We start from the raw sequence: 17,781 nt of genomic DNA, 5'->3' as shown, positions 1-17,781 counted from the left end.
ATTAATAAATTTTCGGGGAATTGCATAACACTCAGGATAATTCAGACCTCAGAAGGTGCCACGTTGGTGAATAAACCCTAAATTTCGTGTTGAAGAGTTCATTTTGCTTTTTGCAGTTCATTTCGCAATATTTCATGACAAAACATGGTCACAAAATGCATCTCACACCTTTCAAAAACATGAAAAATTAACACTACAATGTGTTTTTCAAATTTCGTTTTTTCGTCAAAAACGAAATATGCATGTCCCTAGTCATAAAAATTAGGACATAACAGTGTTCCTTTACTAATTTCATTATATCATCACTCATCCTCATCTTTGCAGTTAGCAAAGTAAAATGAACCAATTAAATTACACTCAATCCTAATAGTTTGAGCCCCCCACAACAAATTGTCATGGATGTGGTCATTAGGAAACAACTTTTTTCTTTATTATTTAAAAAAATAACTCTTAGAACTAAAAATAATGTTTGTAGTTCCAGAATCAAAAAAAAAAAAATTTAAAAAAGCTCTGTATCAAAGTGAATTTCTTCACTGGATTTTATAATGTGCGTTGTTACAAATTAGAAATGGGACAGATTATTCTCTTCATTTTGTTCATATGGGTCAATATAGACATATCAATTTATTGGAAAATTGGTGATAATTTTACCATTATTTCCACACATAGAGGATTCCCACAGTTCTGCAAAACCTGGAATAGTCTGACTTTCTGTAAGTTTGTCGAGAACTGCATGGTGAATTCTTAAAAATGTATTTCCATTGTTTCCTCCTGATATTATATTTTTCTCTTTCACGGTCATCTTTTATTTTCAGGGACCTAGGGAGATTAGATCAAGAATTTGGTGTAGAGTAAAGGGATTGTTAAAAGACGTTGAGATCAACGAGGCTTAATTGTAACCCAATTGGATAGTGAGTCCTTTGGAGGATTCAACAGATCAGCATGTAATGACCAGTTGAATTGAGGGGATTTGTTACTGCATGGAAATCGAGATGTGGCACTGACATACAGTTGTCTCACCTGAACATTATCCCTCCTGTTTTTTTGTTAGCTGGAGTAAAGTCCCGGTGAATTGTTTTAAGTCACTGTGTTAGAGACAATTAGTTAATTTTTAAAACCTTCATCCCTTTTTCATATTTTTATAGAAAGTAATCCAGAGAATGTAAGAATATAGTTTATGAACATGCTAATGCGTGAATATGCATCTTATTATTTGTATGTATATTTGTGTCTCTCGTGTTTAACTTAACTATGAAATATGTAAATTTTATGTGGGGAAACTGGAGTTTGTGATTTTCCATACTTATTATATGGTTGGAAAATTATATTGTTTTAATACAATTTTCAAGTTAAAGTTATTTATAAGAGGATATACATAGGTGTCAAGATAATGTCTTTTTGTTGGTTACTTTTGCATGCAATACCCAGTGAATTTCTCCACAGGAAATTTTGGTTGGTAACATCAACCTATGTAATTTTACATGCAGCCCATACATTAAGTAGTTTACACACTGTCCCTGTCTTGAATGCTTTTCCGTTCACAAGCAGTGAGTGATGCTGAAGTCAGTTTTGGAAGAATTGACTGCTTGCAATTTAACTGGTCCAATTATGCTGCAAGATGGCAGACACTTGCAGAGAAGGTTGTGCTTTATCTTGCAAGTGAGCCATGCAATTGCAGCTTCCAAGAGCTGCACCGAGGCTTGCATCTGGACAGAAGTCGATTCTTCAAGCTTCGGTAGGCAGATGCCGGATCATTTGTCATGCAGCTGTCATATTGATGGCAGATTTTTTTTTAATTTTTTTGAAGAAAAAGAAAATTTGTAGCCATGTTCTTTTGTAATCGTAGCATTTGCATTACGCATGTGTTATTAACTAGAATAATTCTACCAGTCAACATAGGCATGTGTTTGTATGTGTGTATGTTGAGCCTGTGCAAAAAAAAATATAAAACACTTCTGCAGTTGAAGAGTAAGCAATTTGTTTTCCTTTTAAGGAAAACTAACTATTGACATATTTATTTTGAAAATGGAAAGAAAGTATTAAAAGATATTGTTCACACTGCTGCAATTATTTTCGCAGAATGATATCCAAATTGTACAAATCAGTTAGATATTTCATGAGAAAATTATGATAATAAAGTAAGTACACAATTACTAAGATAAACATAAAAATTACTCTGTTAGTAACTAACAGATCTTTTTGTATAAAAGAAAACTTGTAACTGTGCCCATCTAATACTTCACACATATTTTGATTGATAAGATAATATCATAAAGCATAATACAGATTGTGAAAAATCTGTAACAATAAATGCAAATCTTCTAATGGTTTAATATTATACAAGATTAAAAATTGCCTGGAACCATGAAGGTTTCGGAGATTTAGACAGGCATTGCTGTTTCATTTGTAATCATTCACCAAGCTTTTGTTTTGAAAGATGAGGATTGCAATTCCTGTGGTTACTTTTACGGCTGTCGAGTAACTTAAATGCTATTCTACTTCTAAATCTTGGTTGTTATAATTGTGTGTGTTTTGAAAGAAGGAAGCTATCAGCAATAATTTACTTACTTTTTCCTTTCTTGTATATACACATTGCTTTCATTGTAGAATTATCTTTCTTGCAGTTTACGGTTCTTACAAGCATAAAAAACACAAACGTCATAGAAGTGTCTCATTTGCTTGAGCAAGGCACCAGAGAGATTTTTGAAGAATATCTTCCAATCGTTCTCCATCGTCGTCTAGTTTATCCTCAGTAAGTACACGCCATTTTACCCTTTGCTTCTTTTCGGACACACACTCTGTGTGGAGCAGGAACATCTGGGAATTCTGCTGCAAAATGTCTTCTAACTTCCCTACAGGAATTTGTAACGACGTAAGAGTCGTACATAAAAATTCATTGTTTTAAATCGTGCGTATTATTATTATGGCATTATTAGAATGCAGAAAAGCACCAGTAATACGTAAACTAAAACAAAATAATCTAAAATACTTGTGAACACCTTAACACTTCACAAACACGTACAAACTTGACACCAGTTATCTGGATACTGAAGCACTGACGCGTCCAGTGTCAAGGTCAGCCTACAGCTGGGGGTGTAGATGCCAACGGATGTGCAATCACTGCCCAGCCTGCTAGGCAACTTGACCGTGAAAAGCACTGTACAATGAATCTTGTGAATGTTACATTTTTGTAACATAGTGAACTTAACAAAAACAGACTGCTTGTTTATTGTTATTATTTTATATGAAGATTTTTTTCAAATTTCAATTTTAGAACCCAAATATCATCAGGCAATTAAAAATCATGATCTTTACAAAGATTCTTGATGTCTTCCATTACATTAACTTTTAAAGATGGTAGTTTGAACCACTTGTGAAAAAGAAAACTCCATAGCATATATATATGTCACCACTCTGTTTTTATGCTTGTAACAGCCATAGACTAAGGGAGAAATAATTTATTACTCAACGTTGCTCGAATTATTTCATTCTGTGTTGGAATGGGTTTGTAAGTTTTCTTCACTTCTGACTGAAATATTCAAGTAATGAGGAGGCAACATATATATTTGTTTTGTATCAAAATGTTCTGAACGATTCAAATTAGCTTCTCTTTGTATATAGTGTTTTTCTTCTCTATTTACATGTGGGACTTGGGAAATATAAGCGTAATCATATTATTCCCCTTACAGAATATTATCGATATTTTTTCAAACATTCTGATATAGTTTGGATTTTCACAATATGTAGTATAGATTTGAAATATGACTTTGTTATAGTTTATCCAATAGAGTTTAGTTACTATTATCTGTTATTTGCCACATATATTTACACTTGAAACTACAGTGCATTTTCTTTTTGGTTAGGTTGCAGTTTTTCATAACTAGCTGCATTTATGTTTGTTATATTTCGTGATTGACAAGCTTTATAATTTTATCATTGTGTCATAATGTTATAATTATGGTGAAAATGAAATGGAGAAGTTAATATTGTATGTAAAGAATTCTGTTTTTTTAAGTACTTTAATTTCAAGTACATTAGCTGGAATCGTATTGGATTAGTAATTTATGTATTACATTTTGCGTAAACTAAATGCACATTTTATATAATGTGAAGCATGTACTTTAGGTTTATCCCAACTTTTTTTAGTGTCTGTAATACTACATTACCAGATTGTAACGTACAGTCTTGGACACTTTGGGATTATAATGATGCCATTTACATTCAGTGGAATCATTACAATCCAGAAGTCTCATGACTGTACACATTGTAGTCTTTTCTCCCATTGATATTTATAAATTTTGATAAACAGACATTGTGGGCATATAGTTTGTGTAGGTATAGAAGGTAGATAATAGTGGAATATTGCTTTAGCCAACAGAATTGGCATATGGTATGTCGTGGTGCATCACATGGATGTGTACCCAAATATACACTGTGCATGTGTAAGTTTGCAATATATCCTCTCTCCTCCTTTCTCCAATTACAAGGTACAACTATTGCTTAAAAGGAATAAATGTAAAGTTATGCATTGTCTTACGGTGAATCTCAGAAGTGTGGAAATACTGCTGTTGAAAAATACCAAGGACTGAAGCCATTTATAGTGCACATGTGTGCTTATATTAATTTCAATTTGTGTCTCGAGTAAATGACATGAGAGTAAAAGAAAGTCATTTCTTTATTTCTTTCTTCCATGTGAGGAATTTTGTTTCACAATATTAATTTTGTTATTTGTAATAGATACTTTTTTGTAAACCCACATTGTCAGCAAGCAACTGTTGCTTCATTCCTTACAGTAGTTTTCAATAACCAGAGGAGCAAGAATTATTTTAATGATAGAGGGAATCGTTAATTATAATTTAGCTCGTAGCGATTTAATGGATAGAAGCAATCCATTGTAAGAGTTTTGTAAGTGTAAGTGTAAAAAATCCAAGAATTTTCGCTTATCCTGAAAGCCATTGTGATTGCTATCTAGCAGTAGACACTTTTATTGACTTAACAGGATCCCCTGTAGAAGAAAAATTATCCCCATTGTGAATTTATAAAGTGCCACAATGTTTTTCCCTCCCAGACAAAAATTCAATTTAACTCTGAGCCCCCCCTCTCTTTCCTGTAGTTCAGTTAGGTGATGCCCTCCCCCCATAGTTGAATTAGGTGATGCATTGCCTAACTAATCAAGTTGTTCTTCGTTGAAGCAGGAACACTTGACAATTCAGGAAAATAAAAGAGCAAGCCAAAGTGCCACAGCAAGAATGGCATCTGTTCTTACCCCCACATGATTAAGGCTCGGCAGATGTTGCGCGAGTGAGGGGAAAATTGCAGAAAATGAAGCTTAAGGTATTCGACAATTTAGACCATGACCTTTCTAGCTAAAAGTTCTGGTTACCCAAACAGTAAATAAAGTTGCAACAAATTTATTTTTAATAAATTGCAATTATGCATTGCATGGAAAAGACACGGGGTATTCTGCTTCAAATGATATAGAGGCATTGTGCAGTGGTACGGTTGTTGTTTCTGAGTTATGAATTCAGCATTAGCATTTTTTTAAAATAAGATTTACTTTCGTTATTAACTAAAAGTCCTCTGCAGGGAAGCTGAGGAAATGGTGATTCATGGAGAAGATGAACCATTAACAGTTTAATAATGTAAAACTCGGGAGCTACATAGCAAGGAACTAAAATATGTATCAGTGTATCTTTGCATGAATGCTCTAAAAAAATAAAAAATAAAATAAAAAAAAATGTAAATATGTTGATTTTGTTAAAAATCTACAGTAGGTTTTCTACTGTTGTAGGCTAGGATGAGGTTTCACGGGGAAAGGAATGTATGTTGTACTTCTGTGTCCTTTTCAAAACAAGATCTTGTCAAGTAAGCAGGCAGTTTGTGTTTTTTGGATAGTCTCGATGAGCATTTTCCATAGCTCTTTGCTATAGCTTGTGTTTGGTTGAGCAATTTGTTGATTTGGAGGCTAACATTTCTTATATAGGAATCCAATATGCACTATTGAGAGAAATATGCAGAAAACTTTATTTAATAAATAATATTATGCAGGGAGAATTACCAAAATGATATTATCGTTCAAAATTATGCATATTTTGTATTAGGCACATTGCCTTAGGACCCCTGGTTACTGGAGGATGTTCATGTGGATACAAAAATAGCTTGTCCCGTTTTCTAGTTTCACCATGTTATGCTGTTAACTTGTGATATATACATATAATTAGGTTTCACAATGTTGCAGGTTCCTGAAAAATGTATAGTAGAAATTCCATTGTATTCTTAGAAAAATTACAAATTATGAGGAATTGTGGAATTAAGGAAATATCAGTGTCATGTGCACACGATTCTCTTCCATACGTAAACCTTAAGACTCTTGTGCCGCAGATACTCAAAGCTTCGTTCTTTGTGCATTGTAAGCATTTGACATTGTTATTCGATTTTCCTTCTTATTACTTTTAATATTTTCCTCCCTTCAAACATTACCTTCCAATCCCTACAAGGACTTTGCATGTTTTGTTTTTTTTTTGTTTTGTTTTTTTGTAATTTTTCATCCTTGATCTATTCACCTATACAATTTATTAGATTATTCAGTAATATTATGTAACACACAGCTCATGAAGTTCTATTATTATGTTGTATTTTCCATTTATGCTTTTTGGATTAAAGAGTTTTATTATTAAAGTTTCTTCAGTATCCGAATGTAAGGGACCAAGTTTCACAAACATATTCAGAAGAATAGGAAACAGTTTTCAGTGATAAGTGAGAAAAATAGTATGTAGTCCCAAGCTTAATTTAAATTTTATTGTCATTAGTCATTTGAATTAAGTTATCTGCTTGCTAGCTCTTTGCATTGGTTTTCGAATACCATGTTTGATAGGTCTCTGTGTGCGCGTGTGTCTGTCAAACATTTCTCAATGGAATTTATGCTCTCTCTTAAAAAAGAGAACTCTTTTATCTATGAAGAATAATTTTTACAATATTTGCATATTTCTCCCATCTTCATTTCAAAGCAGTTATAAGAATGAATATATTGCAGAAAATAGATTGCTCTCCTAAAAGATTCACAGCATAGAATTAGTTTTGTTGAATCTGAATAAATGTCCACATTCATTTATACTCTGGAAGTTAATGCATTGCACTCTGAGCACGAAGTTCCTAAGATCAATTTCCACATAAGTCATGGGTTCATCCACTTCATGAAGGGCAATCATAAAAGCATACAAGTCTGTATTTTAACTGCTGAGCTTTATATATGACTAGCTGATTTCCCGGGTATTGATTTATCCCAATCTTGTATTAGACAGGAAAATAATGTATTCTAACTAGTGTAAAATGTAACTAATTTTAAATTGATCGTGAATATCACCAATTAGCTTAGCGACTCCGAAAACTATGGATTCGACACGAATGTAGTGGCATTTTATTTTTCACCCCTCATGCTGATAGGTGATGAACCACATTGGGAGTGTCACGAAAACTATGGATTCCATTCGCAACATAGCCTGAATGTTAGACAACCCGAGAAACACTATCGTTGTGCAGATTGTATAGAGTCACGGATGTCTGTTTGTGCGGAATTTAATATTGGTGGTTCTCTATTATTTTTACATGTCACCCCACCCCTAGGGGTGTCTTGCCTACCACAGTATTTATTTCCAGGTTGCAAGTGATACGTGTACAAAGTTTGGTTGAAATTGCTCCAGGCATTCGAGAGTTATGCCGGAACAAACAAAATATACACACCCACATCCATTTTTATATATATAGAAGATTATCACAGTCAATTATAATTTGTGCTGCTATTTTGAGATGGAGTAAATTCTTATTGCATTGCTATTATGAGATAATTCTTATTGCCTTAGTTAACATACATTATTAAATTAAATAATCCATGATGCAAACAGCCCGTAAGTATAAGAACCTACCTACCGACTGCCAGCCTCACTCCCATGTAGCTCATCTGAGGTGGGAGATATCCAACCGGTTATGGGGTGACATGATGAACCCCCAGTTGTTGTAGGTGACACTACTCCTTCATAACTCCCCAATTTCTTCATGATGGTGGGTGGCCACTGGTTCCATACACAGGCCAAAATCTCCAGAGAAAAGTTGTTCACTTTCTTTCACATTATTAAATATGTGATATAAATTTTACGTTGAGAAAAAATTGAATCAGTTTGAGGAAGTTTTTGCAGGACTGTCTACTTCCCTAGCTACTTTCTCGGGGCATCATAGAGGATGAAGAACTCATAGTTTTGAATCTACTACAGTGATGTCATCTTCTGACAGCTGTGTTTATGTATCTTCATAAATTCCCTTCATTTCGTATATTTTACTATTAAGGATTGAACAAATTGACAATGAATTTTGTCAAAAAATTGCATATCAGTAAAATTGCTGATAATTCTAGAAATAGTCTGTTGCTTCTGCAATTTTGTAGACTATTTTTTATTTAATATGAAAGCAAATGTCATAAAATCTCATAGTAATTTGTTCACATTTGTATTTATTTGTATTCAATGTTGATGTTAGAAATTTCCATAATCACTGTTGTATATTAAAAGTTATTGTATTATTTTGATTTTGTACTCTTTATCACTAGATTTTGCAGAGGTAAATATTAAAAAATAACGGGACCTTGATATCTAAATGGTTTATGCAAATTGCTTAATGTTACTTGAACAGATCAGCTTGTACCTGCTTAAAGTGTGAGCGAATTTTCTCTCAAAATAGGTACACAATTATGGGAAATTGGTTGTTTTAAGAAACAAAACATGTTACAGCAAGGAAAATTCAAGGATATAATGTTGTTTTGAGAAGTTTCATTTGAAAGTGCTTTATTTACATTATCAGTGCACCCTTCTCTTCTTTTCAGATGCTAGATATAGTGCATATGTGGTATGTGGCATGTATCCACTTCTAACTTTTGTGATACAAAATTAGAAGCCAGAGTACATGAACTTTAGGTACATCCTGTAAAAGAAATACTTATTGCTTTTATAATAGTGAATGGGTTTCGTTATCTTGAAATCACACTCAAAAAGTTGCAATTCTGAGTAACCAGATGGGTAGTTTAGACAGTATGATTGTAGAGGTATGCAAAGAGTTGTAGCATAGAAGGTTTGATGAATTTTTAATGCTGTGCTGCCCCAGAACACTTTAAAGAAAAGAACATGTAAGTGTAATTATTTGCTCAATAATGGTCAGGTTCTGACAAATATAAATTTATCCTGTAAAAATTATTGGTAGTATTGCAGGCTAGGATTGTTACATGATGTATACATACACAGACACTGTTTCATCTTGTCAAAGCAAAAGAATAATCGTAAGTAAATTACACCAGTATAAGCAAATGACTGTCAAATAAATGAAAAGTAAATATGTAGTAGCATGTGGGTGCATTAGAAGAGAATTATTTTCAAAATATATTTGAAGGAATATCTGCCTAAAAAAATAAGACATTTGACATGTGACAGAAATATACCTTGAAAGTTGTAATGAATGTAAATTGACAGTGATATGGTTTGTTTCCCATGGCACAGTGTCTGTGCATGCATAATAAGTTCTTTTCTTAAGCAGAATTTCAGAGTGACATAGTTCGAGTTGCTAGTAACAAACTACAAACATGGTCTACTAATTTCCAATTGTTGATTGGTAAATTAATAAGTAATCCATTTTAAAATTAATAAGAAAAGGTGTAAAACATCCATCTTATGTCATATTCAAATGCATATACTACATGGTTCGATGCAAATTCTCGAAAATCATATTGCATAGTCTTATTGCTTCTAACACAAGTATTGATTCATGATGTTAATGTAGTTGCTTGTTACATTTATATGGTTTTGTACCTTTTTAAACTTGTCATATTGTTTTTGCAATTTGGTATGCAAATATTTAATTGACCAAGTAGTGGGGAGTATATAGTATTTGAATTCTTATAGAAGGTATGGAAATTCATTTGAAAGTAGCATGAAAATTTCTATCAAATTTGAGGATCAATTTCCATATTCAAAATTACACATGTAATGAGTGCATGTAAGTTTTTGGATACCACAAATTAAAAAAGTAACACAGTACTTGTAGTCCTTATTTCAGTCCTTTAGTATTTTATTCTTAAATGTAACTGTGTTTTCCATGTGGCTACATTTTTGTTGTAGTCACTTCTGGGTTAAATTTCAATGAAATCTTTACAACTCGGAAATGCCCATGGTTATACAGGGTTTCACTCATTCTTGGCCCCTGATTTTCGCTTTTAAAAATCAAACTATTGGTCATAATGTAATGAAATTTGCTATGGACATACCTTGGTGTATGAGAAGCATGGTGACATCACAGTGAATGTTGGAAGTGGTCGCCATTAGCATCAATGCATGCCTGCACATGGCTCTCCATGTTACAGAAGTTTGCCACCAACACATCAAGAGTTAGTGTGAATTGCCTTTTTTGGCAAATCGTTGACATGTGCTTATGGAAACTTTCTTGTGACAGTCTACCACAATGACTTCTTTGGTGAGGTCAGCAATCTGTTTTAACTTTCTGCACCATTGCTTCTGGCAGTTTTGGACATCCTCCTTCAAAAAACACTAAGATGCTGACCAAGGCAGTTTATTAAGATATAAAAACACTTAACATGTAACGTTTCAATCCTGTGTCAGGGTCTTCCTCAGACGAAGAACTAAACTAAAATGATGAAATACATTGAATTCCTTTGGAGAAATCGTCCAAGATAAGGACTGTCAACTTGATTTGTTTTTGTGTGGCTAGTTACCCTGCTGTGTGTGTGTAGTCTTTCTGTGTGTGTATTTCATCATTTTAGATTAGTTCTTCATCTAAGACCCTGATACAGGGTTGAAACGTTACATGTTAAGTGTTTTTATATCTTAATAAACTGCCTTGGTCAGCATCTTAGTGTTTTTAATATGGAAACAAGGCTTAATTATATTACAACCCTCCTTCATGCACATCCAACAATGTTTCCAGTTTCTTCACCAAATATTGAATGGAAGATTTTGCATGCATCACATCATCATATAACCGATGTACCAATTACCAATTACCAGTTACCATTACCATCGGTCTTTCTATGCATTTCTCCCCAAGATTTCATTTTTCTGCTCTCTGAGAAAAGGACAGCCATCTCGAACAAACCGGCATTCTTTTCCATGAAGCCCTGCATATATCACCGCGCCTACTTCGAGATATAGAAGCCAGTGTGTTCCCACAATAAACTTTGGTATCCATCCAGTCCACATTCGGCTCACGTCACAATCAATTCAAGTTCAGCATGATGGTTGAAATTTAGAGATGCAGCTAATCGCGGAACTTCAGGCATTTTAAAATTTAAAACCCCCAACGAGACTCTCGCCCTCGTCCTGAACAGGACCCTCTGTTATCACGGGAGTACGCAGCCGGTCAAGTCCCGAATCAAAACAATCGTCCTACACATAACAGGCCCTACAAGCTGACATAATTTCTACGAGCGCACCAACCAGTCTGGCTCTGTGACAGTGAAGTGACAAGGGTAAATAATATGGAATCTTGAACTACAACCCTGCCCGAAAATATCTCTTCGCCTCAGTGAAGTTTAGACAGCCACAGAATGCATAACTTTAACAAAGTGTCGAGCTATGAGCAGTAAAAGTTAATTGGAGCGAGGTACTTTTCGTCCTCGAAATCAGCTCTCAAACAAGGTGTTATTGTGCTTTTGTCAGGGTGGCGACAGACCTGGAAAACCTGGAAAACCGGGAAAAGTCAGGGAATTTGAGGTGTCAAAAAGAGTCAGGGAAATGTCAGGGAATTTCGTCTTCATTGAATATTTTTTTTTCCGTTATGGAACTCTGCACGGGAACAGGACATCTCGTTCGTAAGTTTCGGCCTCAACTTTTAGGACCCTTTTATGCGCAACACAACCACGGCGCCAGAAACCAGTGATGGCAGGAGGAGAGAAAGAGAAATTTTAAATTCGAACACTCTTTGGAGGAAAATTATTATAACTCAGGCACTATGGGAGCAATCTACTTCGGATAACTTTTGTTCTGCAGCTAAAACATCAACGCATGAAACCGTGTACAATTCAGAACGCCGAACTAAGGAAGGGGGTTTTGGGGTCGTGACCTCCGAATTTCAATGAAAAAACAACAAAAATCTGGAGTTTGCACCCTCTTCTCCCGCTTTTTGGGAAGAAGGCGCGAACTGTAGTATTCTCTTCAAAGAATGGACATTTCTCAAGAGAATGAAACATTTTTCATGTTCTTGGGTGCCATACAAGTTGAATAATAAGCCAAAATGTGATTTTTCTCTTTTACGAAAAATAGGTAATTTGCATTTTTGGAAAAAAATTGTTATAACTCGGGCACTATGGGAGCAATCTACTTCGGATAAGTTTTGTTTTGCAGCTAAAACATCATAGCATGCAACCGTGTACATTTCAGAACCGAGGAAGCTGGTTTGGGGGCGCGATCACCGAATTTCAATGAAAAAAAACCATAGAAATCTGAAGTTTGCCTCCTCTTCTCCCGCTATTTTGGGGAGAAGGCTCAAACCTTAGTATTCTCTTCAAAGAATGGACGTTTCCAAAGAGATTGAAACATGTTTCATGTTCCTGGATGCCATACAAGTTGAATAATGAGCCAAAATATGAAACTCTGTTCGGAAATGTGGCATGGATATGTTGCGTAAGGGGGCGGGAGGTTGGTCATCAATATGAATTTCCCAGGCTTGTTGCAGACCTGTGTCAGAGTTTCCACCCAAATATAAGAGTATGAAGGTCCAAAAAGCACATTCATTTCGTAATCAGCACCATGATACCATATGGTATCATGGGGAGAGTAAAGGTTAAGCCTCTAAATGTTACGTGGAAAATGCATTGAATTATCATTTTTTTCTTGTCCGTATTGGAGTAGTAAGGGGACTTGTCAACAGATGGAGGGGATAAGAGCGGGTGGCGCGTCGAACGTCGTAGTAAGGCATTTTGTTGGGCAAACTGAAGGAACATGGAAACAAATAGGTTCCATTGATATATACGATTTTTGTCGAATATCGCCGCCCGACAAAGTATCTCACTACAACATGCGACAGAAATTGCATGGACTGCAACATCCAACAAAAATCGCATGCATAAACAAGAAGAGCTTTAGACTGCAAATATGCTCCTGGAATTTTATTAATCTTCTGGCTCACTTCACCTTATTTAATGTAGCAGTGCTTACGAAGGTTTTCTTTCATCATCCTGACGTATTACTGGTTTCGCACAAGTTAACATACGTTTACAATGACAGTGCACTATTCTTAGATATCAAGAAGAATCCACCCAGACGGGATATATATTGAATACTATCACGAAAAAGTTAAACAAAAAGCTGCATTGGTGAACGTTATAAAAATTTTCAAGTGCATGCTCCCAACCTCAAATTTACTGTAACACTAGTATTGCAATGAAATCAACGCCACACTCTGTCCTGTCTGTTTAAACTCCGTGAGAGATGGTCATTAATCTCTCACTGAGTAAGGTTAATGTCCATTATTATGAAATAAAGTAAAGTAAAGTTCTCCCCTGTGCTTAGCACCACGCCATGAAGGCGTATAGGGGGTGTGGGGGTATCGCCCCACACTTTCTTGATCTGGTCGTGAGTGGGGTGATGTGATCAGTATCACGCCCCTGACCGTCTTTACCCCCCCAGGGTTTCCCCCAGATACCCATGTCATTCGACGCTGGGTGGGCGCAGGGGCCGCTTCCAACGTTAGAAAAGTTCCCGGATTTGAACCGACCGAGGATCGAACCCGGGACCTTTAGCATGGTAGTCAGACGCGTTATATATTATGAAATAGAATACTAATAATAAATACGTAAATATTTTAATATCATATTTGCTCGAATCATTCAATCATAAAAGCAAATCACTTTCTTCAAAAATTGACGTTTCTCTGCCAGCCCTGCTGAATTTTCACTTTCTATCTACTGATTTATACGAGGGGTGTCCAGAAAATAATTTCCAATTAGTAGGGACATTGATTTTTCGCAAACGCCAAAACCGTGAAAAATTTTAATTGCTGCGAAGTTATGTTTAGGAATGTGCAGTGATGTCTGGACACATTTTTCGCCCGTTCGAAATATCGAATAATGCAAATTTGGCATAAAATGCGAATTGTTGGCGTTTTTAGCGATTTTTTTTAAAGAAATGTCCTAAAACAACGAAAAATTTCATGAAATCCAACATTCTTGTCTTTTCTAGGCCATGTTTGTGTACATGACACATGCAAGTTTTCCAACATTTTACTCAAGAGTAAACTATAGAGTTATACGTACATGGAATAATTCTGACAGTCACATTAACTCATGTATTTCCCACGATTTTTTCAACTTCTATCAAAACCATTTGCATCATAGAGCAAAGTGGCAGGGTTCTAACAGGAGATCAAGATCGTATCTACCGTCACACGGGAGCCACATCTTCGTATTTGTCGCACGGGATATGTTTTGAATTACCAAGCTAAGTGCGCACCATCGGCATTTGTCGAGCGAGTAATAACGGAGCTCAGTCATTAGGGTGTCTGACTACTATGCGAGAGACCCGGGGTCGATCCCCTGCGGGGGAGAACCACCTATTCAAACTGGTCCGACGCCCACCCAGCATCATATGAAGCTGGCACCTTGAGGAAACTTTGAGGGATAACGGTAGCGAGGAGCCTGGTGCTGATCACATCACCCCTACCTTCAGCCGTGATCAAGAAAGTGTGGGGCCCTAACTCCACACCCCTATACAGTATACACCTTCATGGGAAAGTGCAGGGGAGCACTTTACTTTTACTTCCTCAAAAATAGTTTAAAAGCACAATGGAGTATTAAGTTTCAGTATATTTGGCAGATAAATGGTTTAAAACAAAAACGCGAATTTTGGGAAACGTAACACTAACAAGTCAAAAAAAGATAATGCCAATTTTTGGTGCCATATATATCGGTATCTGTCACGTGAGATTGATTGATTTTAATTTTTTGGGTGCGTCGCCACTTACGGCCATTATGCACCCTTCAGTATATACGGGGAAAATTGCATTATCTTAATTCCTTACCTTAATATTAAAAAAGGGATATGGAAAATAACTTTCAAGATATCAAACTCTCACGAAGAGGCGTAGGCCATGTGACTTACAATTTGAAACAGTAGTTTAAAAACACCATGAAAGTATAATTTCAGATATTTGCCAGAAAATGCGCTAAAATGAAAATATGAATTTTGGGAAAAATAACACCGTAAATAAAAAATAAGAAAATACACCAATTTGAAAAAAAATATATTAAGGTCCTTACCGATTAGGCATAAATAAAACAAGAATATCAGTTGTAATTTATTGCATTAGTAACAGTGAGTCGTAACCTAATTTTCGGCATAATCACCACCGTTGTTCTGGCATTTGTCGTAGCATAGCACTAAATTTTGTATGCCCATGGTATATGTGTCTGACAGCAAAGACTGGAACTATTTCTATCGCAGTGTAGCTGTCAAATCCTTGCCCTGCCAGAAACCTCTTCAGTTAAACAAAGAGATGAAAGTCGGTACATTCAAGGCCAGGGCTGTACAGGGAGTAGTCCAAGATCTCTCACCTGAAGTGATGCAAAGGGCCCGTGTGTACTCAGCTGTATGGGGTTGTGCACATTCGATTGGCCTTCCGTGAATTGTCTGCACCATCTTCTGACCATACTATCACTCACGACGTCCGGTCTGCACACCTCACACGATTGCTGGTGGCTCTGTGCCAAATTCTGAGCATGTAATGTAGGCTACATCGCAGTCGGTGGGAGACTGTATGAGAGCTGCAATCTTTAAACTAGAACTGTCCTAAAACGGATGCATTGCAACTGTACCAGATTACAGCTACATGCCACTTCTTCCTGCCTGCATGTGTGTGTATTGCTCTCCGACCACTAGTGCTGCGTATATGCACCATTGGAGCTTTTTTCAGGATGCCCCTCGTATATGAACTTTCAGAAGCTTTTATTATTAGAGTGTTTCTGCTTTAATGTGTGGTTAGCTAAATCAGGTACCTATACAATGCAATTCCATAAATTCCTTGCGTTAAATTTCTAATACCTACATACCCTTTTCGTCAGCATTAATGATATAACTGCATGTTGTCAGTTTCACAGTACTTCACTTGGATATACTGTACTGAAGCAGAAATCGCATTGATAATGTAAGGAAATATGACACTTTATTTTGTTCGATTCAATTGTTTCACTTATATGCAAGAGTTAAGTTGTTTGCTTTACAGAGAAGAAAGAAGTAGCTTTAGGCATTGAAAAATGAGTCCGCACTCATGGTTCTTGCAAGCAGAGGGTTCCAAACCTCAGTGGAAATATCAACATATAATACCAAGAATGTATAAGGAGACTGATAAATTACAAATTGTATTTCTTAATCATTCACTCTTCACTCTTATTTCATTTAGTCATAACTTTAAAAATAATCAAGTATTTTATTTTAAACTTACTGCTTATGACAAAATTCCATAATCCTTCCCTAGCTTGTGAATTGTAATAATTTTCCAAATTCACTATTTTGCAGTTTGAATTCAAATCATAGAGAATGAAGAAATTAAGTCAATTTCATAGAAGATAATATTGGTACTTAACAAAACCATGCGTGGATCTGTATGAGTTTTTTGTTTCTATTGACAAAAACATCGATTTAGTTTAGTTTGTAATTGTCAGGGAAAAATGTAAATTTTGTCCTGGAAAACCTGGAAAAGTCAGGGAATTTCATTTCTGCTTGTTTGTAGCCACCCTGTTTGTGCTACGCGATTCTCACACCTTCAGTGTAAACATGACCACATGTGGGAGGAGTTAAAAGTTCGACGACCAATAGAGAAAAGGGACAATTCCTCCCGGATCGAAGGAACTTGAAGGAAAAAGAGGAAGTAGAAACTTGAGAAGGACACACACACACTCGCTTCAGCACCTTTACGTATCGGAGAGGAAAATATTTTATCCTCACCCGACGAAGTTTAGACTCTTGGTTTTGGAACTCAGTTTACAATTTTAATTTTTTAACTTGTTAAGGAATGATGCGTTTGTAAAGACTAGTGTTTGTATGCAACGCTGGCGATCAGCGGTCTCGGCTGCTAACTTCTTTTTACCCAGAGATTTATGGGTCAGTGATCGTGTTTTGTCTGCATGGTGTGTGTGGAGATGAGTGACAAGGCGTTGTAAGTATGTCAACCACAGTCTATTAAATACTATGTCATAATATGTTTCAGTGTTCTGATTTCTTCTTGCAATAATAATTTTGGCATGAACTTGGCTCTTGAATGAAGACCAACGTATAAGGAACCTATGCATCCTTCTATGTTGGCCAAGCTCTGGACCGTCGACGCGATGTACCATCCCATGTCTTAATTGTTTTGGTACATTTATTTCTTTTATTTTTATTCAATCACAACATAAGTGAACATCCGTGCCTAATAATGTTAAGCGTAGATTCGAACTTAAACACCCACTAATTTAAAATATAATCAAGGCCAAGAACTCAGACTGAAAGCACACGTCTGTATGTTTGAAATTTAACGGCAGAATCGCCGAGACACATGCGCATGCTCACACAGTGACTAGAGAGACTGTGATTCCATCTCCAATGACATCACCATGCTGCTTATACACCAAAGGTCATAATCAATACTATGCTATCGGGGAGGCCCCTTGTGCAATTAACTTAGCTAGCCTGGGTCCTCGTGCTTACATGGGAACAACATTGACCACTAATGTAGCAGGGAGACTCGCTGCTGACC

At 35.9% G+C, this 17,781-nt stretch overlaps 1 protein-coding gene across 1 annotated transcript in view; it reads left to right on the top strand.

Moving 5' to 3' along the window:
- Pex5 (peroxisomal biogenesis factor 5) overlaps positions 1 to 10,076 on the top strand; it is a 55,391-nt gene extending 45,315 nt beyond the window's left edge. Inside the window, exon 14 of the mRNA XM_083135447.1 lies at positions 816 to 10,076. Coding sequence (XP_082991573.1) covers positions 816 to 855 — 40 coding nt within the window. The 3' untranslated portion in view covers positions 856 to 10,076. The remainder of the gene's footprint in view (positions 1 to 815) is intronic.
- Positions 10,077 to 17,781: the final 7,705 nt, after the last annotated feature.

Source organism: Lepisma saccharinum, chromosome 14, assembly GCF_977018435.1.
Source record: "Lepisma saccharinum chromosome 14, izLepSacc3.1, whole genome shotgun sequence".
NCBI classification, from domain to species: Eukaryota; Metazoa; Arthropoda; class Insecta; order Zygentoma; family Lepismatidae; genus Lepisma; species Lepisma saccharinum.
Note: the sequence above shows the minus strand (reverse complement) of the source record. Positions and strands in the feature narration are given on the sequence as shown.